We start from the raw sequence: 23200 nt of genomic DNA, 5'->3' as shown, positions 1-23200 counted from the left end.
GCGGGTGGCTGGAGCCAATCACAGCTGTCCTCTGGGACAACACCAAATTTTTATTGGACAATGTATAACGTACACGGGTCGTTGTATGGCTCTCACGGAATTACATTTTAAAATACGTGGCGTTCATGGCTCTCTCAGCCAAAACAATTCCCGACGCCTGCTCTAGCCCCTTCCACTGCTCTGCTTCTCTGCCACCTGTGAGGTGGGCTTCTGTATGCTATGGATGGGCCTCGGACACTTTCTAAGATACCTTTAATAAGACCAGATGTTTTCAACATGCTTCAGCAGATCTTTCAATTTAAGATAAGCTAGGTATAGACTTAGAAAATGCCTTGAAAGACTGATGAAGCCCCTCAATGTTGTAGATTTTCTGGTTCTCCGTGTTATACTATTGATTAGAAAATGCAAGGTGCCATGAAGTGTGGGTAACACTTACTGTTTGCACAAAAGCACTGCATAGGAATATATTTAAATGTTAAATGTAGTTGTTTGTCTATGCAGAGTATCCCTTAAAAACCCACAGGAAATTATCAATAATGTTACTTCCAGGAAGGAAAAATGATGGCTAAGAAACCAGGGACAGGAACACAATTCTTCACTGTACACATTCTCTTTAAACCTTTTCATTTTGAACCATGTGCAAGTGCTACATTTTTATAAAGGTAAATTTAAATTTAAGAATATATTATGGGGTCCTGGCCGGTTTGCTCAGTGGTAGAGCGTCGGCCCAGGTGTGGATGTCCCAGGTTCAATTCCCAGTCAGGGCACGCAGGAGAAGCAACCATCTTCTTCTCCACACTCCTCTTCTCTTCTCTTCTCTTCTCTTCTCTTCTCTTCTCTTCTCTTCTCTTCTCTTCTCTTCTCTTCTCTTCTCTTCTCTTCTCTTCTCTTCTCTCTCTACCCCTCCCACAGCCATGGCTTGATTGATTTGAGCGTGTTGGCCCCTGGTGCAGACGATGGCTCTGTGGCCTCCAGCTCAGGCGCTAAAATAGCTCAGTTGCGGAACAAGAGCAATGCCCCAAATAGGCAGAATATTGCCCCATATGGGGCTTGCCAAGTGGATTTCAGTTGGGGTGCATGTGAGAGTCTGTCTCTCTGCCTCCCCTGCTCTTAATTAAAAAAAAAAAAAAAAAAAAAGAATATAGCCTCCCCTGCTCTTAATTAAAAGAAAAAAAGAATACATAATGGGAATTGAAATAGAGGCAATGGTTAGGTGATTCAAGGTGAAAACATTTCAGAGATAGGAAGGAGCAAAAAAGAAGAGTAAAAAAGTATTGCAAAGTTTCTGTCAGACTCCAGAATTCCATGTGGTGTCTCAAAGTCTGAAGTATATATTCTTTAAGATCTTCCAATTTCTTTCATTTTAATTCTTTTTTTTTATTATTATTTATTGATTTTTAGAAAGAGGGGAGAGAGAGAGAGAAAGAGAGAAGGGGGAGGAGCAGGAAACATCAACTCCCATATGTGCCTTGACCAGGCAAGCCCAAGGTTTTGAACCGGCAACCTCAGTGTTCCAGGTCGACGCTTTATCCCATTGCGCCACCACAGGTCAGGCCTCATTTTAATTCTTCACTCATTACACAGCTCTCAATTTTTTACGAACCTTGATACCGAGAAAAGAGTGTCTGAATAGTGGACACAAGTATTCAGGTCATCAGAAAGGTAGATCCTTTCATGGTAAATAAGATAGTGTCTAGTTTAAACCAGTCTTTGAAGAGGTTGATAAGGAGTTATTTCAGGCACACTGATGAAATATGGATCCTCGGAGCTAAAGACTAAACTTTGGGCCAGTAAGACCTACCAAGGGTCCACCCAAAACTGGGATCCAGCCTCGACTAGGTAGAACTGCCACTGACATACCTGGAATTTTCACTGTTTTCCTCTGTTTTATCACTACTACTATTTAAATTAGTCCAAAATTCACCTTAAAGGTCACAATAACTTGAAGATTTGGGATCATGAGGAAACCACATCTTTGGGCCTACAGCAAGTCATAGCATTATTTTCTTTAAAGGCACTGCCAAATCAGCTTCCTTTCCTACACAGGAATCACTTCCGTGCCTGGTGAGTCTTGTGCAAGAACAATTTTAAAACCCAGGACCAGCAAAACTTGTACTATATAAAGCAGGGGTCCCCAAACTACGGGCCCGCGGGCCGCATGCGGCCCCCTGAGGCCATTTATCCAGCCCCCGCCGCACTTCCAGAAGGGGCACCTCTTTCATTGGTGGTCAGTGAGAGGAGCATAGTTCCCATTGAAATACTGGTCAGTTTGTTGATTTAAATTTACTTGTTCTTTATTTTAAATATTGTATTTGTTCCTGTTTTGTTTTTTTACTTTAAAATAAGATATGTGCAGTGTGTATAGGGATTTGTTCATAGTTTTTTTTATAGTCTGGCCCTCCAATGGTCTGAGGGACAGTGAACTGGCCCCCTGTGTAAAAAGTTTGGGGACCCCTGATATAAAGAGAACACAGTCTTGTTCTCTATTCTAATGTTTAAATTATGTATCTAAAGATAATAACATTCTTAAATAAGTATAAGTTTTTAAAAAGAAGAGTCATTGCCAAAGAGTTATTTTTGGAACATTATAAAAATACCTGCTCATAGGTCTGCAGTCCAGGGCTACAGCATGACTTAATAATAATAAATTAGCAATCACCCACCAGGTCCTGTAGCTCTCAGTTCTCTAAGTAAGGAAGGGCATGAGACATAGAGATAAACTCAAATACACGTCTCATTTTAGCCAATAGTTTTTTAAGTTTCTTCTCCCACTAAATATATTTTTTACCACAGCTAATAGACAACTTAATCTATTAATGCAAATGCCTCTTCTTTTCATGATCTGACAGTTGTTCACATGATCATTATGACAACCAAAACCAGGAAAAGGAGTAGGAAAATGAATGAGAGAGGCTGAAAGAGTGAAAGGGATTAGATAATTCACAAATGTCTTCTTGAGCTGAACTGAAAAATGACTGACATACTGTCATCTCAATTTTAATACAATGGCCAAGTCACTGAAGCCACCAAGGTAAATGTAGAACTAATCTATAAAAATAAATTGTTTCAGGAACCAGGATTCTACCATCAACAGCAATTAATTAGGTTTACGAGCCAGTTACTGGTTCTCATTAAGAATTAACTAATGTTTCATTACTCGATCCTCAGTAACACTATTGATAAAGAGCAATGGAAAATTTGGAGAAAGAAGTGATGAATCAACCTCTATTCCATATGCTGTATTTTACTGAAATATGAGTAAGTATAAGAGTGGTATGACAAATGGGGGGGTACTAATCAATAAAATGGCATCTGACTCCCCAAATGTAGCATGCTCACTCCAGTGGGTTGCTTCAATGTGACTCAAGATCTGTCAACCCAGGACATAAGGAAATTTCAGTAAAGCTAAGAGATACATTCCTAAGTTTCTTTAAAAATTGTCCATTAATTTGAGAGAGAGAAAGAAAAAAAAAAGGAAGGGAGAGAAAGGAAGGGAGGGGAGGGGGAGAGGGGCAGAGAAGGGAGAGGGGCAGAAAGGGAAGAGGGAGAGAGAGAGAGAGAGAGAGAGAGAGTCAGTCAAGCACCAACTCTCTGCTCCACCCATTGACCGCCTCCTGTACATGCCCTGAACTGGAATTGAACTTGTAACCTCGGTGCACCAGGACAACATTTCATCCACTGAGCAACCCAGCCAGGGCTACAATCCTAAATTTTAAAAAGAATCTTCCAATAGATCTTGGCCAAGATCTAGCAAAAGTCAACTTTAAGAAATTAACCTACTCAACATCAATTGATTCTAAAGTACTTCTGAAAATGAATTCTTGCTAATGCAAAAATTCAAGAAAGAAGCCTGGGGACCTGCTGTCCTAATGACACATGCCATTGATCTATTGGTAAAGGGCCCTAAAATATACTACTAGGTTTCTAGTAGTATCAGTGTATCATCCCTCTGTTCTCACATAAATTTTTCTAAAATAAAAGGAAATTAGTGAAAACATCCATTATGCATATACTTCCTTTCTCAATATTGATAAATACAAATGCATTTACCAGTAAATCTTTCTTGTATACTATATGCTCAATATGCTATAAGGCAAATCCACTGCATTATACACACAAATAAATTAACAAAAGCTCCCAAAATATAACTATCTCTTTCTCCCCAACCAAAGAAAAAAAAAATTCTCCAACTCTTCCAATGATATTCCAAATAATTCAGAAAGAAAATAAGGAAACAAAATATTTATATTTATAGATGCTTGTATCTATAAGCTTCAAGTGCAAACATTTCACTAATAACTACACTTTCATATCATACTGATTTTTAACTGGAATAAACCATAAATCCTTGAGGGCACAGAAAACAAAGACTAAATGACTCTGCCAATTTATAATGTTCTTATCTCACCTTTAGAAGGTTAATCAATCACTATGGAAGCAACAAATTCAATGTATCCGTTGCTTTCTTCTCTCTAGAAATTAAACAGGCCCTACACTATGACCACAGTTTGCTAGTTTCTGCCACCCCACACATTAGGCCGCAAACGCACTCCACAAGCCAGGGGTAGGCTGTCTAGAAATCCGCACTGTGTCACTGCTTAAGGCAGTTTCCACTGCACATATTCAGGAAGAAAGCTACCTAAGCACTCCCCCAGATCTCAGCAAGTCTATAAACTGATAGAAGGAGCTGCTAACCAAATAGCAGGCAGCAACAATCACCACCTTTAAAAATTATTTAAGCACTTTTCCTTTCCAGCATCATCTCATTTTCCTCCCTCCCTTCTCTCTCTTCTCCTCTCGCCCCCTCTCTGTCACACTCAGATCCGCACACTGCAGTTCATCCCCAGCTTTGCATGTGAGCTCTGGGCTGCCTCTGGAATGACAGCCCAGAACTCATTCAGAGCCCTGAAATACAGACACTCGCCTGCACACACCACGGTGTCACTTCCACCCCCACCATCACTCCCCCAACACAGACAAACACACACTCGCCTTCGCAACCTCTCTCCACACCAATCCCGGCGCTGCAGAACACCAGGCAGGCTCAGCAGCAAGGTAGCACGAGGTTACCATTTAGGATGATTTAGGCGGCCCAAGCTCCTGAAACCCCCTCCCCACACAGACGAGCTCCCAGGAGCGCCCGGAGGCTGGAGGACCTCCCGCCCGCCGAGGGGATACGCTACCTTTAGACTGACAGTCCGCACAAAACTTGTTATCCTCCTCCAGCAGCAGATTGGCCAGGACCGCCTGGTACCGATCCACGTCCTTCACCGACTTGCCCGTCATGGCCAGGGTGCCGGCGGGGGCAGAGGGCGACGCACCCTCCTCACCCCCAGAAACCTTTGCCTCTGTCGGAAGGTGAGGACTCCCGGTCCCCCGCCCAGGGGCACCTCCTGAGCGGGGCAGAGCCCTCTCCTCCGGCCCCGCGCCCCTTGTCGGGTCAGCCGCGCCCGCCCCCCACCCTGCAGCCCCTCACTGCGACGCCCCCTGGCGGGCTTAGGGGACGGCTCAAGTCCAGAGAAAGCTGCGGGCCTAAGGACCCTCAGCCCATGCAAGGGGGGCTGCTGTCGGGTCTCCTGGGTGAGGGGCACAGAGACAACCGCCTAGCCTGCCTGTCTGCGGGCGGTGAGTGTCGGTCTCGGTTTCCCTGGCAGCTGCCGCCTGCTCCGCCACCACTTCTGCCGTCTACTTCCGGCAGCTCTTCCTCTCCACCTCCACCCTGCCCAGCCCGCGCATGCGCTCCGCCCCCACCGCTTCGTACTGGGCCGTACTGGGCTCTTCCCGGGGCTCCGCCACTCAGGAACCAATCCGGGCAGAAGTAAGGGGCGGGGCCTGGGTGGGGCGGAGGACGAGTGGACACGCCCCCTACATGCCCTTGGAAAAGAATGAATGGAGCCTGGCAAAAAAGGAGTGGAGCGAGGGGGAGAAAGTAAAGAAAAACAGTAATGAACGTTTACTGAGCTCTTGCTATGTGCCAAGCACTGTGCTGATCTCTTTACATGAATTATCGGAATATAATCCTCAAATCATCTCTAATGAGTTAAATACTTATCATCCTTATGTATCATCTTTCTCCTGGGGTTATGGATACCCCAAAGACCTTCAACAGCCAAATAGAAAGGCTCAAGCTTTTAACCCAGGGTAAGGAGGACATCACATCCTCCCCAAATTTTCAGAGGATTCTGGTTACTTCTCAATTGGAATGTCTGCTTCCACTGAATTCTGGGTCTTCCTGTTTATTGGCTTTCCTCTTGTGGTTACTGCCATCTTTGTTTTTGTTTAGTTTTGTTTTTTTGCCCGATGGTTAGAAACTTTCTCTTTCATTTCTTAAATTCTCCCCAAATAGTTGTTTAGTGCAGCAGACTTTTACTAGGTTATTTGAAGGGAATGGTGTAAAGAGAAAGGGTGATTACAGCATAGGCAACTATGATTATTCAACACAATTGTCCAAAGCCACCCTTGTTACAGAGAATTTGATAACTGTTCTTTTCTTTAGAGATCAACCTGCCATCTGGCAAATGTATTCATTCATTCATTCTTTAAATTGTTACTGAGCAACATCTAACTTAACTAGCAGGCACTGGGGGGGGGGGGGGGACAATACGATTCAATTAGTGATTTTAAAAGATCACCGGCTGTCATGGGAAGAATAGATCAGGGAAGTTGGTAAAACCAGATTGTCAGTTATCTTGTCTCTAGTGAAACCCTCTTTCCCATCTCTTTACTTTCTCCCAAGACTAGGCTTCCCTCAAAACTTTAATCTCATCAGAGAAAAATTAAAATTCTCTATTACTTTATTCATCAAAACAATTTAATTATTAAAACCTCTCCTCTAGCTATGCCTAGGAGGCTTGATTTTAATAAACAAACAAATTCATTAAGGTAGTTTTCCTAATCAAATCAGCTCTTTCTCTAGAAGGGATCCTGCGTTCCTCCTAAGCTAATTTTCTAGACCTGCTGCCAGTTTGCAATAATTTTTCTTTAACTTACTTAACTTTTCTTCTTTAACACCTATTTTATCAATATAAATGAGCAAACTGAGACTTAGGATAATATCCATCTAGTGAATAGTAGAGCTGAGATTTTAAACCTAGGTTTCTGTGATTCCAGCGATTCCAGCCTTAGTATTGTCAGTTTTTGCTTATGTTATCCCTTATAATCCTCAGAAAGATAACTATCAAAATAGGTATTAGCATAACCATTTTTCAAGAAATGAGAAAACACAAGCTCAAGATTATCTAGTTAATTGTGGTAATTGTGCTTTAATTCAAGCCCTCTATTTCTTCTCCTTTTCATTATGCAAATAACCTTCCTGCCTTAGTCTACTCTAACCCTAGTTAAATTGATTCTTCACCCCACTCTTTGGAAAGAGCTTTCTAAATGGCAAATCTAATTGAATCATACCCTCCTGCTTAAAATCCTTTAGTGACTATCCATCATCAATGGCAGTGCTTCTCAAATTTTTCCATCTAATAAAGTCCCACACATTATGGGACCAGATGAATATGTTTAAATTCTCACCTTTGCCACTTACTATCTGTGTGACTTTGGTCAGGTTGCTTAACCTCTCTATGCCTCAGTTCTTTCATCTATAACAGGGGTAGTCAACCTTTTTATACTTACCACCCACTTTTGTATCTCTGTTAGTAGTAAAATTTTCTAACTGCCCACTGGTTCCACAGTAATGGTGATTTATAAAGTAGGGAAATAACTTTATAAAATTTATAAAGCAGAGTTACAGCAAGTTAAAGCATATAATAATAATTACTTACCAAGTACTTTATGTCAGGTTTTTGCTAAGTTTGGCAGAATAAATCTTTATAAAACAACTTACTATAGTTAAATCTATCTTTTTATTTATACTTTGGTTGCTCCGCGACCACCCACCATGAAAGCTGGAACACCCACTAGTGGGCGGTAGGGACCAGGTTGACTACCACTGATCTATAACATAGGAACTATGATGATATAATATTACCTATTTCATAGGATCGTTGTGAAGCTTAACTGGAATAATATACTATGCTGAACAGCTTTTGGCACATAGTACTAACAGATAATTCATCCTCTTCACTAAATATTCTTGGCTTTCTGCTTTCTGGGAACTTGGTTCCCAGAATTTTATTTCTTGGCCCTCTTAGTTGAATGTGGCCAGTGAGTTTGAGCAGAAAGGATACGTGCTACTTCACGCCTGAAGCATTTAGCTGCAGCCTTGAGACTTCTCTGCTTCTTTTTCCTCTGGCATGTTAACCATCAGTGTTCAAGATGGTGACTGTCTTAGTTCATTCAGAAAACCATAGACTGACTGGGTGGCTTAAAAACAACAGAAATGTATTTCTCACAGTTCTGGGGACTAAGAACTCCAAGACAAAGGCTCTGACAGATTTCAGTATGTGGCGTGGATTAGGAAAGGACATAGAAAAAGAAACCTCATCTTCCTCATCATAGAAATTCTCATCTTCTATGGGAGGAAGTGAATAAGCAAAGCTGAAAAGATAAATAATGATAGCATGAGCATGTCATTAGGAAAATTTTCAAATTTCAGGAAAAATAACTATAAGGGTTAAAAACAATTCCCTCAGAAGAGTAGGTATGGGGGTGGGTAGAGGTAGGAAGGGCATTACCAGTTGTCATTAAAAGGCTGGTATAATTAGACTTTTTAAACTATGTACATGCTTTACTTTAAAATTCTTTTAGTTAACTTAAAATAGTTCTTTAAACCCACAATCTTACTGTGATCAGCACCCATGGGACTCTAAAAGGTGTTTCAAAACATTTCCTGTCAAAACAGTTTTTACTTCATGCTAAGTTAGCCTCGGATGAGCATTTCTCTAGATTTTTCTGTTCTTCTGCCCTCCCCACAAAGCCCAACTCTCTTTCTCTGTAAGTTCAGAGTGCTTTTTCTATGCAGGTCTTAAGACACCCAGCTAACTGCGATATAAACAAATGGGGCTTTATTTCCCTCACAGAATAAGGAAGCCAGAGGCAGAGCAGATATTTGCATTGGTCAGCTACCTGGTGAGGCCCTCGGCTCCCAGACTCTATCATGCTGCTTTGCCATCATCAGCCTATTGAATTTTTATCCTCACGTTCAGTAGTCCTCAACCCAGAGCATCAGCATCACTTGGAAACTTGGTAGCAGTGCAAATTCTCAGGCCCACTCCTGACCTAGGAATTAGAAACTCTGGGGTAGGACTTATCAGTCTGTGTTTTGAGAAGCCCTCTGGGTAATTCTGATGCACACTCAAATTTGAGAACCACTGCTCATGCTAATCACCTCATGGTCACAAAATGGTCACCAGAGTTCCAAACATCACATCATCATTGAAGGCAGGAAGAGGGGGAAAACAATCCTCCCAATCTGGTTTGCTCTCTTTATCAGGGATGCGTAGGTTTTCCCAGAAGCTCCTAGCAGACTTTCCCTTAAGACTCATTGGCTAGAACCAGCTGTGTGGCTCACCCCCTAACTATAAAGGTGTTTGGGAAAGCACGTGTCTGGCTTTCCAGCCCCTAGAGTGAGAGGCAGCAATAGAGAAAGGGGCTAGGAATGGCTATGGACAGCCAGAAGACAATGTCTGCCACAGGGTCCATGTGGTCAGGGCCACAGATAAATTATTCCTGACTCCATCCTGTAAAAGCAGCAGAAGACCTTGACATTCATCTGCAAAAGTAGTCTTAGCACTTCTGAATTCTTCCGCTGGAAGGATCTACAAGGTAGAAATCTCTTTGTGTGTGTGTGTGTGTGTGTGTGTGTGTGTGTGTGTGTGTGTGTGAGAGAGAGAGAGAGAGAGAGAGAGAGACGAAAGGAGAGAGATGAAAAGCATCAATTCTTCAATGCGGCTCCTTAGTTGTTCATTGATCGCTTTTTCATATGTGCCTTGATGGGATGGAGGGTGGTGGCTACAGCAGAGCAAGTGACCCCTTGTTCAAACCAGCGACTTTGGGCTTCAAGCCAGTGACCTTTAGGCTCAAGCCAGCAACCACAGGGTCATGTCTATGATCCCACACTCGAGCCGGGTGAGCCAACACTCAACCCGGCGACCTCAGGGTTTCAAACATGGATCCTCTGAGTCGCAGTCCAATGCTCTATCTACTGTGCCACTGCCTGGTCAGGCAAAGTAGAAATCTCATTTTTATTGCTATTATCTTTCTCTTGTGGAATGGTGGTTCTCACCATAATTAATATGCTAAAAGAATTATTTTCTATCTGAAATGGTCAGGGGCAGAACAGGGGGAAGAGAAGACAAAAAACTGTCAAGCTGGCTTAAAGAAAAACCATTTTTACATTTTAACATGGGGAATTGACATTGTGGCTGCTTTCATATAAACAGCCCATCAAAATGTCCTGTTTTTGTACAAAGTGCTTAAATCTGACTTAATAAAGTTTGTCAGTTTCCAGGAAATCAAGGAGGAGAACATTCCAGGCAGAGACTAGTACGCATGAAAGTGCAGAAGTGAGAAAGGAGAACTGAAAATTGTTATGTGCAAAGAGCATTAGGAGAAGCTGGAGAGGGGGGAGCAAAGGGCCAGATCACAAAGAGCTTTGTGTGCTGTGTTTAGGAGGTTGGACCCCACACTGTTCCTAATATCATTAAAGCTTGGAGGGTATCTCAACCTGGGTTCACAGATGGATGTTAGCACCTTGTCAACCCACTGACAACCAATCATATAACAAATTTCATGGGTATGTGGGCCTGTGTACTTTACTGAAGAGTGGGCCCTAGATTTGCAAAGGTGTGTGTAACCTAAACAAGTTTAAGAATCACTTCTAGCCCTGGCCGGTTGGCTCAGCGGTAGAGCGTCGGCCTAGCGTGCGGAGGACCCGGGTTCGATTCCCGGCCAGGGCACATAGGAGAAGCGCCCATTTGCTTCTCCACCCCTCCGCCGCGCTTTCCTCTCTGTCTCTCTCTTCCCCTCCCGCAGCCAAGGCTCCACTGGAGCAAAGATGGCCCGGGCGCTGGGGATGGCTCTGTGGCCTCCGCCTCAGGCGCTAGAGTGGCTCTGGTCGCAATATGGCGACGCCCAGGATGGGCAGAGCATCGCCCCCTGGGGGGCAGAGCACCGCCCCTGGTGGGCGTGCCGGGTGGATCCCGGTCGGGCGCCGGTCGGGCGCGTGCGGGAGTCTGTCTGACTGTCTCTCCCTGTTTCCAGCTTCAGAAAAATGAAAAATAAAAAAAGAATCACTTCTTTGAGGAGTCAAAGAATTAGACATTACATTTTTTATTTATCACTAGAATAAATTCAGACTTCAACCAGATTCTTTTTTTTTAATAGTTCCATTGATTTCAGAAAGAGAGAGAGAGAAAGGGAGAGTGAAGGGAGAGAGAGAGAGAGAAGCACCAACTTGTTCCACTAACCAGATTCTTTTTTTTTAATAGTTCCATTGATTTCAGAAAGAGAGAGAGAGAAAGGGAGAGTGAAGGGAGAGAGAGAGAGAGAAGCACCAACTTGTTCCACTTAGGTGTTCCATTTAGGTGTGCACTCATTGATTGCTTCTCATACATGCCCTGAGCCGGGATCAAACCCGTGACCTGGGCACACCCGGATGATGAATAGAGATTCATTAAGCTACCCGGCCAGGGCAGACTTCTACCAGATTCTTGATCCAGGTTAAAAAGAAAAGGACAGAGCTCAGACTGGAAGTAGGTTCCATTTTCCTGTCTGGAGCCCTTTCCTGTGCAATCTCTGCAATAGACAATCTCCAACCAGTGCCAAGAGAGATGGGTAATCCTCCAGTGTATAAGAAACACTCGCCAAGTCACACAGTCCCGCCTCTCTTCAAAAGCCTCCAAGTGATGAGAAAGAAAGGGATGCTACCTCTGTGAAGAGAGGGCCATCAGCTTTCCACCAAAGCTGGGACACTCCAGAACGGAACTCCCCAAGGAAGTCACCAGGAACAGGAACAAGAGAGGGACAAGTGCAAGGGAACTTTTTAAAATCACAAATAGGATTTTTAAAATTTCTCACCAGTAAATGTCTGAGGTTTAAACAGATTCTTGAACTGGAGGCTTATACCCATTAGCCTGTTCAGCTTTTGAGCACCTGTCTTATCCCTAGTAGCTTTAGAACTGCTACCTTCACTGTGAAGCTCCATGAGTTTTTCCAAACTTGGGCTTCTTCAGCATTTTGACTTTTCTGAAAAAGACATCGTAGAGAAGATAAGTGGATTGGGAAGCCTCTTCTATGTCTTTTCCACTGCTCTCTGGAATCAGTTTATTGACCATTTCTTTCAAGTCACGTGTCTACATCTCTTGGGTCATAATTTTCTTCCAGATTTGACAGACCTGTTGGTGCTGAGCATAAGAGGTCTTCTGAACCTGATTGTTGCATTTTTTAAATAAAACCAAATACAAAATAAACAAAGCAAATAACCATTGGTAGTCTTGACGTCAACATGAACTTCAATCAGTGTCTGCCTTTTTTTTTTTTTTTTTTACCACAGAGCACATTTTGTCACAGGTAAGACCCATGCCATAACAACTCAGGCAAAGTTTTTGCCCTAAAGATCCTCAGGAATTAGCTTGAATTTTCTAATTTCATCATTCTGCAGATCAGCTAGACTCATTTCAAAACATGACCTTTGAGGTCATCAGATGTGATTTTAGTTCCTTGAGTTCTTGTGACTAGTGTTTTTCCAATATTTCTTATATTAAATATAGCTGGTGCTTTCACACTTTCCTCAGAAAATGGATCAACCACTTTTGTCTTGTCTCCCTTTTTGCCACCTTTTGCCTTTCATAAGGTGATTGTTCTTGCTGCCTCTCAGTGTTCTTGGTGCTGCTTGGAGAGCCAAAATGGCACAAGGGGACTTCCTGTCTATACATGCCCCTGTGATTCCTGGTAAAAAGTAGGATCATTTGGATCTGCTTCCAACCTTGAGTCTTCAAAAACTTGCAATCGTTTGTAATGAGTAAGTAAGCACAGTGGAGCAGAATATTATCACTTATTTTTCTTAACTCAAAGAGAAATTACTTTACAAAACTCACAATAAACAACACAATTTAAAAAATATTTGTTTTAGCCTGACCAGGTGGTGGCACAGTAGATAGAGCATCAGACTGGGACATGGAGGACCCAGGTTCGATACCTGAGGTCGCCGGCTTGAGCACAGGCTCATCCAGCTTGAGCACGGGCTCACCAGCTTGAGCGTAGGGTCCCTGGCTTGAGCGTAGGATCATAGACATGACCCCATGGTTGCTAGTTTGAGCCCAAAGGTCGCTGACTTGAAGCCAAGGTTGCTAGCTTGAGCAAAGGGTCACTTGCTCTACTTTAAGGTGCTACAACAAAGAATTGATGCTTCTCATCTTTCTCCATTCCTGTCCCTATCTGTCCCTCTCTCTCACTCTCTCTCTCTCTGTCAAAAAAAAAAGTTTAAAAATATATTTGTTTTATAAGAAGACACAGAAATGTGCTTTACATAACTAAACTTGTTCACTAATGGTGTTAATTTGGTTCTTTCCAATTAATTTCCAAGTTTAAGAAGGCTTTGAGGTTCTTAGCCCCATAGGTACCACACACTTCAAATATTCATCCAGGTAGACTCAACAGACCTCCAAGTAACTTTGTTAGCACCCTAAATTAAGATGGGAACTTCCCTTGATCCAGCTGGTGGGACCCTTACTTACCCAAATATATTACAACTAGTGCCTGAACAGGAAGTGGCCCACATTTGCAAATTGCCACAAAATTTAGTGTTGTACCAATAATACAGTCTTCCTTTTGGTTTTGTCTCTTACCAGAAAATAGATGTGTGACTCATACTTGCCAGCCCACGATCACTGATACCTGGACCTCTTGTGGTCTCACAGACCAGGGGCCTTCAGGTTTGCACATGCCTCTGCACCCTTAGTGGTAGGTCTGGTCTGATGCCTATGCTGGGGTACCCTGAGATACAGCTGGTTCTGTTCGGGTACCCTACTGATCCCTGCTGTGGGTAATGGCTGGGGAAACCAGTAATTCTCTGCTGGCCTGTCTGGCCTGCTCTCTGGTTCTGGTGATGTGTTGGCTTTATCATGTGGCCCGTTCAGTCCATTCAGAGCACCCAGCTGGGAACTTGCTCCATTTGTGGCTTCTTGAGACTGGAATCTCATGACCGTATACCTTCTCCTCCTCACTGGTGGGTGATTCACTCCCCACAGCCTCTGAGAGGCAATCCTCTGACTCACCAGCCCTCTGCCATTTCCAACAACTGCCTGTGAAATAGCATATTGGACAAAGGTGCTCCTATTAAATGACCTATAGAAAATTTGTGCTTGGATTGCAGAGAAAATAACATCATACAAGCTGTCATAAGGATTAGAAATAATAAAGAGCTCTCCATTCACTCTGCATGACCTCAGACAAGAGACTTAACCTCCATGTGCCTCAGTGTCCTCATCCATAACATGAATTAAAAGGATGGCTATGAAAATTAAAAATAACATATAAGAAGCATCGGTATATTATAGGTATTAACAAGTGGCACCTATCCCTATTATTAACTACAAAGAGCAGTTAATAGTCTTTTTGACCCCCACTTCATCACTGAAGTCACAAAACCTTATATATTAGATAACATAGCAACACAACAAAAGGCAAAAACAGTAACCTCAGAAAAATTCACAGAAATGCAATGTGGGGCAATTTAATGAATTAAACATATCAATAGAAAAATAGGTTAAACTATATGACTAGGTACTTTGATTAGAGAACAATAAAATGATCAATAAACACATGAAAAAATTTTGTTCTCACTAGAAACATATGCAAATTAATAGAATAATAAAATCTGTTTGGATCTGTGCTGGCGCAATGGATGAATAAAGCATCGACCTAGAGCACTGAGGTCGCCGGTTTGAAACCCTGGGTTTTCCTGGTCAAGGCACATATGGGAGTTGATGCTTCCTGCTCCTCCCCTCCTTCTCTCTCTTGCACTCTCTCCCCTACTCTCTTAAATGAATAAATTTAAAAACATATTAATTAGTTAATTAATTAATAAAATCTGTTTCACCTATCATGTTGGAAAAGATTTTGAAATTATGATACCCTCAGTTGGGCTGGGAGGTAGCAAACCAGTAGTCTTGAAGACTGTTAGGGGGAGAGGCATGTGACTTGTTAACCCAATTCTGGACAAAAATTAAAAAATATATACTGGCCTGACCAGACAGTGGCACAGTGGATGGAGCATCAGACTGGGATGCAGAGGACCCAGGTTCAAAACCCTGAAGTTGCTGGCTTGAGTGTGGGATCATAGACATGACCCCATGGTCACTGACTTGAAGCCCAAGGTCGCTGGCTTGAGCCCCCAAGTCAAGGCACATATGAGAAAGCAATCAATAAACAATGAAGGTGCTGCAATGAAGAATTGATGCTTCTCATTTCTCTCCCTTCCTGTCTGTCTGTCCCTCTTTCTGCCTCTCTCTCTGTCTCTGTCATAAAAAATAAAAAAGAAATATATTAACTGTCTTAGAACAATGCATATTCTGTCATGATAATGCCACTTTCAGAAATTTATCCTAAAGCAATAATTAGAGTTAAAAGCAAGGATATTCTTTAAGCACTATTTATAATACTGGGAAATTGAAAACATACCAAAATCAATTTTTAAAAGGTGACTATTTGAAACTTTTACCATAGAATTTTCCAAGTGTAAAAACCATAGAATTTACATGCACAAAACATTTTAATCTCTGTTTAAAAAATTATAAATTATTTTTAAAAGCAAGCAACAAGTTAGAAAAATATGTGCCCACAAATTGACAAAATGTTAATATCCTAATACTACACTAAAAATTTAGTGTACACTATAAGTTATCAAAAAAGTTCTCCACCTTAGCTAGATAGCTTGGTTGGTTACACAGAGGTTGCCAGTTTGATCCCGGGTTAGGGCACATACAGGAACAGCTCAATGTCTTGTCTCTGTCTCTCTCTCCCTGCTTCTCTCTAAAAAAGAAAAAAAAAAGTCAGACCTTGGCTGACCTGTAATGGTGCAATGGTTAAAGTATCAACCTGAAATGCTGAGGTCGCCAGTTTGAAACCTCAGGCTTGCTCAGTCAAGGTACACAGGAGAAGCAACTACTATGAGTTGATGCTTCCCGTTCCTCCTTCTGCCCCATCTTCTATCTCCTCTCTCTAAAATCAATAAGTAAAATCTTTAATAAATAAATAGGGGGTGGGAGTTAAGGGGGGGCAAAAGGGGTATAAATAGGGACACGGGGGCAGGGGAGAGGATGTTATATTCAGTGGGACACTTGAATCCATGTTAACACAGTAAATTAAAATTAATTTTTAAAAAATTTAATAAATAAATAATCAGAACTTGAGCTTCCATTCTAGCACTGTACAAAGTAAAACAATCCAATAAATCCACAAAGAATTATGTATAGTAATTTTCTTCACAGCATTATTCATACTTTTGCAAGCAGAGGCAGGTTGAACTGTGTATTCGTGTAGGGATCAGGGTGAGGACAGGGAAACCAATTGCCTTGATCTCATCATCTAGTTCCTCAGTGCATATTCTGGTGGACACCACAGATACCAACAGTTATAAATGTGATTTGATATAAAAATGATATAACAGAGCCTGACCAGGTGGTGGCGCAGTGGATAGAGCGTTGGACTGGGATGCGGAAGACCCAGGTTTGAGACCCTGAGGTTGCCAGCTTGAGCGCAGGCTCATCTGGTTTCAGCAAAAGCTCACCTGCTTGGACCCAAGGTCGCTGGCTCAAGCAAGGGGTTACTCGGTCTGCTGAAGGCCCGTGGTCAAGGCACATATGAGAAAGCAATCAGTGAACAACTAAGATGTTGCAACGCCCAACGAAAAACTAATGATTGATGCTTCTCATCTCTCTGTTCCTGTCTGTCTGTCCCTATCTATCCCTCTCTCTGACTCTCTGTCTCTGTAAAAAAAAAAAGAAAGAAAGGAAAAAAAAGATATAACAGATATAAACATATATACAAACAGACATAAAAATTACTTGAAAAGTATGACATGGGATAGTAATACCAGACCTGAAGACCATTTTTCTAATATCATGGATAAAAGAGAAGAAAAAACTCTGACATCAATCTTTTCTGCCTCTTTCCCCTCCAACCAGACACAATTTTAGTTTTTTGTTTGTTTGTTTTTACAGAGACAGCGAGAGTCAGAGAGAGGGATAGATAGGGACAGACAGGAACGGAGAGAGATGAGAAGCATCAATCATCAGTTTTTTGTTGCGACACCTTAGTTGTTCATTGATTGCTTTCTCATATGTGCCTTGACCATGGGCCTTCAGCAGACCAAGTAACCCCTTGCTCAAGCCAGCGACCTTGGGTCCAAGCTGGTGAGCTTTTGCTGAAACCAGATGAGCCCACGCTAAAGCTGGCGAGCTCGGGGTCTCGAACCACGGTCCTCTGCATCCCAGTCCAACGCTCTATCCACTGCGCCACCGCCTGGTCAGGTCACAATTTTAGGTCTTAGAGTCAAGATTTGCCCCTACTCTGGGCCACCATTTGCTGTTCCTTCTGCCTGGAAGACCATGCCTCACTCCACACCCCCCACCCCACTTCACCCCTCCTCTTCCCTTGGCTAGCATCCACACTGATCCAGACCCCGAGTCATAAGAGGAAACCCTGGAAACATAATACATATAATGTAAATAATGCATAAAACATTATATATATTATATGTATTTTTCTCAAGAATACAGTGTCTAACTGTTGAGTGGAGGTGGAGGGTTTGAGACTTCCCAGGGTTTGCCCAAGTAACCGCTGATGGAGACACACTCACTTCTAAAGTGGATGGGTGAGTCTAGCTAACAGCAGAGCCTCTGTTTTGCAAGTTTGGAGCCAGAACTGAATTACTTAGGATAATGAAAGAGAAAGAGAATCCTTCCCCAGCAGGCCTTCCTCTCCTATCCTCTTTTATATAGTATTCATCCTCTCTGCTAAATAAATTTTGCATAAATATTTAAAGAATATTGGCTTAAGTGGGTGCCAAATTAACAGCCAGCTGAAAACACTGAAGGGAACACCCAGCGTGTTTCCTCTCATCTAGGCTGCAGCCTAGTCATCACTTTCACTGTTGCGGTCTCTGTATTGAGCACCCAAAACAAGTTTCTATAGGATGAATAAGTAATGGGGTGCAGTAGAATGGCAACCTGCTCTGTTCTTTCAGAGGGGTTTAATAGGAAAGTTGGAACCTAAAAAAAATGGTGAGATAGAGCATGTTTGTAACCTGGGGCTCGTTACCAGCTCTGTTCTCACCCAGCGGCTTCCGGGCCTCGGTGGCTCAGGATGAGCTAGTGGCAACAGCGTGGAACTGGGATTCAAGAGAGTTCATTTCTAAACCCAGGCCTGCCACTCGTGGTACAGCAAAATCCTCGGTGTGATTCTGATGAAAGCATTTATATTCATAAACACACTGTGAAAATGCCACTAGATCAAAATGTCTTGCACAACCTACATAATGGTGACTGAAAAAGAAATAACTTGTCTGCTGCCTGTTTTTGCCCACTGCAGTAGCAAACACCCAAAAGACAGATAAGGCCCCGTGTTGGTGAGGGTGCAGAAAAACAGCCAAGCTCATAAACTTGGTTACAAACTTTCTAGAAAGCGTTTCAAGACATTTTGGGGGTGGTATTTAAATGCACATACTACTGGACCATGCTATTCCTCTTCTAGGAATGGATCCTGCACAGATAACAGCAGAAACACCTGACAATGCATATTCAGTGGCCTTCACCGTGGATTGTTTGTGTAATTCTAATAACATATCCCGAACTCCAAACAGCCTCTCTACATGCGGTCACATTCAAAGACACCAGTGCCAGGAGGAAAAAAATCCAACCTCGTATCTCTCAGAGAGTGATAAGCTTCTTCATGAGCTGCAGCTGCACGTCTGTTCTGCTCGCCTGACCCCTCCCTGGTCAAACCTCTGAATGCTGGCTGGCCTCTCACCCTTCCGTTCCCTTCCCCCTTGCCTCCTGCCTGTACCAGCTATAGAGATAGCCTGTTCCTGATAAGCAAGACAGTGGCAGAGTGAGGGGACAAGTTGAGCAAAACAAACTTGAATTTGATGGAGGAGGGCTTGCGGATAAAGTTTGGATTGGAGAACACACAATGGTAGCTGCAAAAAAAAAAAAAAAATGGAAGCAATGACAATGTCCTTCATTGGTGGGATGTTTTAATGCTATGTTGCTATACACAATAAAGACAGGTATTAAAAAGAAGGTGGAAAATCTTTATGTTCTGGTTAGGAAAGAAATCCATGATATGTGGGTATGTTGAAGAGAGGAAAGTTTTGTGTGTGTGTGTGTGTGTGTGTGTGTGTGTGTGTGTGTGTGAGAGAGAGAGAGAGAGAGAGAGAGAGAGAGGAAGAGAAAGAGAAAGAGAGACTGCATTTTAAAGAGGTGGGAGTCTCAATGCCATTTCTATTTTGTTTTTACAAACAACAATTTTTTAAAAAGCAAATACGTTAACCTTTAGATTTGCGGAGTCTCCTTTCCATCAACGAGACTAACCTGGACTGTGATAGTTGTGGCTCCCAGTGTTGCCTTCTGAAATGGGAATCAGCTGAAATTACAGAGTCATCCGTGGAGCCATGGTCTGGCCCCTCACCACGCTCACTTATCCCACTGACATTCACAGCTCCGCATCACTCCCACCAGCCTGATGACTGCTTCGGGCACCTCTGCCAAAACCCTCCAGCAAATCCTGCATTAAGAGTTCACAGAACAGACCCTGGCTGGGCAGCTCAGGTAGTTAGAGCATAGTCCTGATACGCCAAGGTTGCAGGTACAACAAGGTCAGGTCATATACGAGAATCAACCAATCAATGTATGAATAAGTGGAACAACAAATCAATTTCTCTCTTTCCCCCTTCCTCTCTCTCTCTTCTCACTCTCTCTTTCAAATCAATAAATAAAAAATTTTAAATTAAGAGGAAAAAGAGTTCACAGAAGAGAATGTGTGAGCTGGAGGAATCTTGTCCATTACTTCTCAAAGCAGACATTCGTGAAGAGCCTATTTCCTAGTAGAGCTTTGCTGGGCACTAAGGACACAGCAACGAGGCAGACACAGTCCCTGCCCAGTGGAGTTCACAGTGTAATAGAAGAGGAGACGGGAAAGTCCACAGGTCATTCCAATGCTATATGATACACCCTGACTTAGGGAAAGTGCTAGAGCACGTCAGAGTGGGACATATAACCCAGGGAAGGCTTCCAGAAGAGGCTGATGCCTAAGCTAGACCCAAAGAACAAGTAAGAGTGAATTCAATGGACAATGACCTTGATGGCAGCGTGGAAACTGAGGCTGCAAGCAGTTCAGCATGGCTGCATTGCAGGGTGTTTGAGGCAGGAGGGAGGGGAAAGGTGAGTGTTCAACAGGTAAGAACAGCTGGATCACAAAAGTTGCTTTATACCAACCAATGGTAGAAATTTGATTTGCATCCTAAAGTCCACAGAGAGCCTTTCCTTCTTGCAGTTAGTGGCTCGATTGGTTCAAGTGTCTGCCCCAGGCATTGAGGATGGCTGGTTTTGTCCAAGCATCAGCCCCAGATGGGGTTGCCAGGTGGATCCCGGTCAGGGCAGATGCAGGAGTCTGTCTCTCTATCTCAACTCTCACTTAAAAATAAATAATTGACATATAACATTATATTAGATTTAGGTATACAACAAAAAGTTTTGATATTTGTATATATTACAAAATGATTACCAAAAGCCTAGGTAACATCCGTCACCATACATAGTAACAAAAAAATATTTTTTTTTTCTTGTGATGAGATTTTTTTTTTTTTTTTTTTTTTTTAGTATTTTTCTGAAGTTGGAAACGGGGAGGCAGTCAGACTCCCGCATGCGCCCTACCGGGATCCACCCGGCATGCCCACCAGGGGGCGATGTCTGCCCATCTTGGGGCTTCGCTCTGTTGCGACCAGAGCCACTCTAGCGCCTGAGGCAGAGGCCACAGAGCCATTCTCAGCGCTGGGGCAAACTTTGCTCCAATGGAGCCTTGGCTGCGGGAGGGGAAGAGAGAGACAGAGAGGAAGAAGAGGGGGAGGGGTGGAGAAGCAGATGGGTGCTTCTCCTGTGTGCCCTGGCCGGGAATCGAACCCGGGACTCCTGTATGCCAGGCCGATGCTCTACCACTGAGCCAACTGGCCAGGGCCTTGTGATGAGAATTTTTAAGATCTACTCTCTTGGCAACTTTCAATTATGCAGCACAGTATAATTAGCTATAGTCACACACAAACATCCCCGTGACTTATTTTTTATATCAATATATATAATGGGAACTTTGTACTTTTGACCCCCTTCACACATTTTGCACACCCCTCAACCCCCACGTCTGGCAGCTAACAATCTGTTCTCTGTATCTATAAACTTGATATTTTAGATTCCACATATAAGTAGAAGGTGATATTTGTCTTTTTGTGATTTATTTCACTTGGCATGGACTAACATGACTGAATTTGTTTGGAGAGACCATACTGTCTAAAATTTGGAGGAGTGTGATGGGCAGAATAATGCTCCCCCAAAGATGTTTACATCCTAATCTCTAGAACAGGGGTCCCCAAACTTTTTACACAAGGGGCCAGTTCACTGTCCCTCAGACCGTTGGAGGGCCGGACTATAAAAAAAACTATGAACAAATCCCTATGCACACTGCACATATCTTATTTTAAAGTAAAAAAACAAAACGGGAACAAATACAATATTTAAAATAAAAAACAAGTAAATTTAAATCAAGAAACTGACCAGTATTTCAATGGGAACTATGGGCCTGCTTTTGGCTAATGAGATGGTCAATGTGCTCCTTTCACTGACCACCAATGAAAGAGGTGCCCCTTCCGGAAGTGCAGCGGGGGGGCCGGATAAATGGCCTCAGGGGGCCGCATGTGGCCCACGGGCCATAGTTTGGGGACCCCTGCTCTAGAACCTGTGAATATGTTAATTACATGGCAAAAGAGATTTTGCAGGTTTTATTGTTTTGTTTTGTTTTTAGCAAGAGAGAGAGAAACAGGCTGGAAGGGAAAGAGATGAGAAGCATTAATTAATTCTTTTCCTTTTTCTTTTTTGTATTTTTCTGAAGTGAAAAGCGGGGAAGCAGAGAGACAGACTTCTACATGCACCTAACCAGGATCCACCAGGCAAGCCCACCAGGGAGTGATGCTCTGCCCATCTGGGGTGTTGCTCTCTTGCAACAAGAGCCATTCTAGTGCCCGAGGCGGAGGCCATGGAGCCATCCTCAGCACCCAGGCCAACTTGCTTCAATGGAGCCTTGGCTGCAGGAGGGAAAGAGAGAGATAGAGAGAAAGAAGAGGGAGAATGGTGGAGAAGCAGATGGGCGCTTCTCCTGTGTGCCCTGGCCGGGAATCGAACCCAGAACTTCCACATGCTGGGCTGACACTCTATCACTGAGCCAACCGGCTAGGGCAAGAAGCATCAATTTTTTGCTGCAGCACTTTAGTTGTTCATTGATTGCATTCTCATATTTGCCTTGACCCGGGAGCTCCAACAGAGCAAGTGAGCCCTTGCTCAAGCCAGCGACCTTGAGGTCATATCTATGATCCCACACTCAAGCCAGTGACCCTGCACTCAAGCTGGTGAGGCTGTGCTCAAGCCAGAGACCTCAGAGTTTCGAACCTGGGTCCTCAGCATCCCAGTCCAACACTCTATTTACTGCGCCACTGCCTGGTCAAGCTGCAAGTATAATTAAGTTAAAAGGCTCTTGACACCTGACTGGTGGTGGCGCAGTGGATCAAGCATCGACCTGGAACACTGAGGTCACTGGTTCAAAACCCTGGGCTTGCCTGGTCAAAACACATATGAGAGTTGATGCTTCCTGCTCCTCCCCCTCTTCTCTCTCTCTCTCTCATCTCTAAAATGAATAAATTTAAAAAAATAATTTTTTAAAAAAGGTTCTTGAGATGAGAGTATCCTAGATTAACCAGATGGGCTCACAAGCATCCTTAGAAGTGGAAGGTTAGGCAGCAGAAGAGAGAGGCAGAGGGATTCTGCTGTGGAAGAATGGTCAGAAAAATGCATTATTGCTGCTTTGAAAATGGAAGAAGGGGGCTATAAGCCAAGGAATGTGGAAAGCCTTTAGAAAATAGAAAAAGAAAAGAAAATTAACTCTTTCCTAGAGTCTCCAGAAAGGAAAACAGTACTGCTCACATCTTTTTTAAAAAACACACTATATATTTTTTTAATGTTCTCATGTATTTACTTACTTCAAAGAGAGA

General features: G+C 43.0%; 1 protein-coding gene across 1 annotated transcript in view; it reads right to left on the bottom strand.

Moving 5' to 3' along the window:
* Positions 1–5704, bottom strand: part of SMAP2 (small ArfGAP2) — a 47679-nt gene extending 41975 nt beyond the window's left edge. The window contains exon 1 of the mRNA XM_066375952.1: positions 5184–5704. Within this exon, the coding sequence (XP_066232049.1) occupies positions 5184–5286 (103 nt within the window). The 5' untranslated portion in view covers positions 5287–5704. The remainder of the gene's footprint in view (positions 1–5183) is intronic.
* Between the last annotated feature and the right edge of the window lie 17496 nt (positions 5705–23200).

Source organism: Saccopteryx leptura, chromosome 3 (genome assembly GCF_036850995.1).
Source record: "Saccopteryx leptura isolate mSacLep1 chromosome 3, mSacLep1_pri_phased_curated, whole genome shotgun sequence".
NCBI lineage: Eukaryota > Metazoa > Chordata > Mammalia > Chiroptera > Emballonuridae > Saccopteryx > Saccopteryx leptura.
The sequence above is the reverse complement of the archived record's forward strand: the minus strand, read 5'-3'. Positions and strand labels throughout refer to the sequence as shown.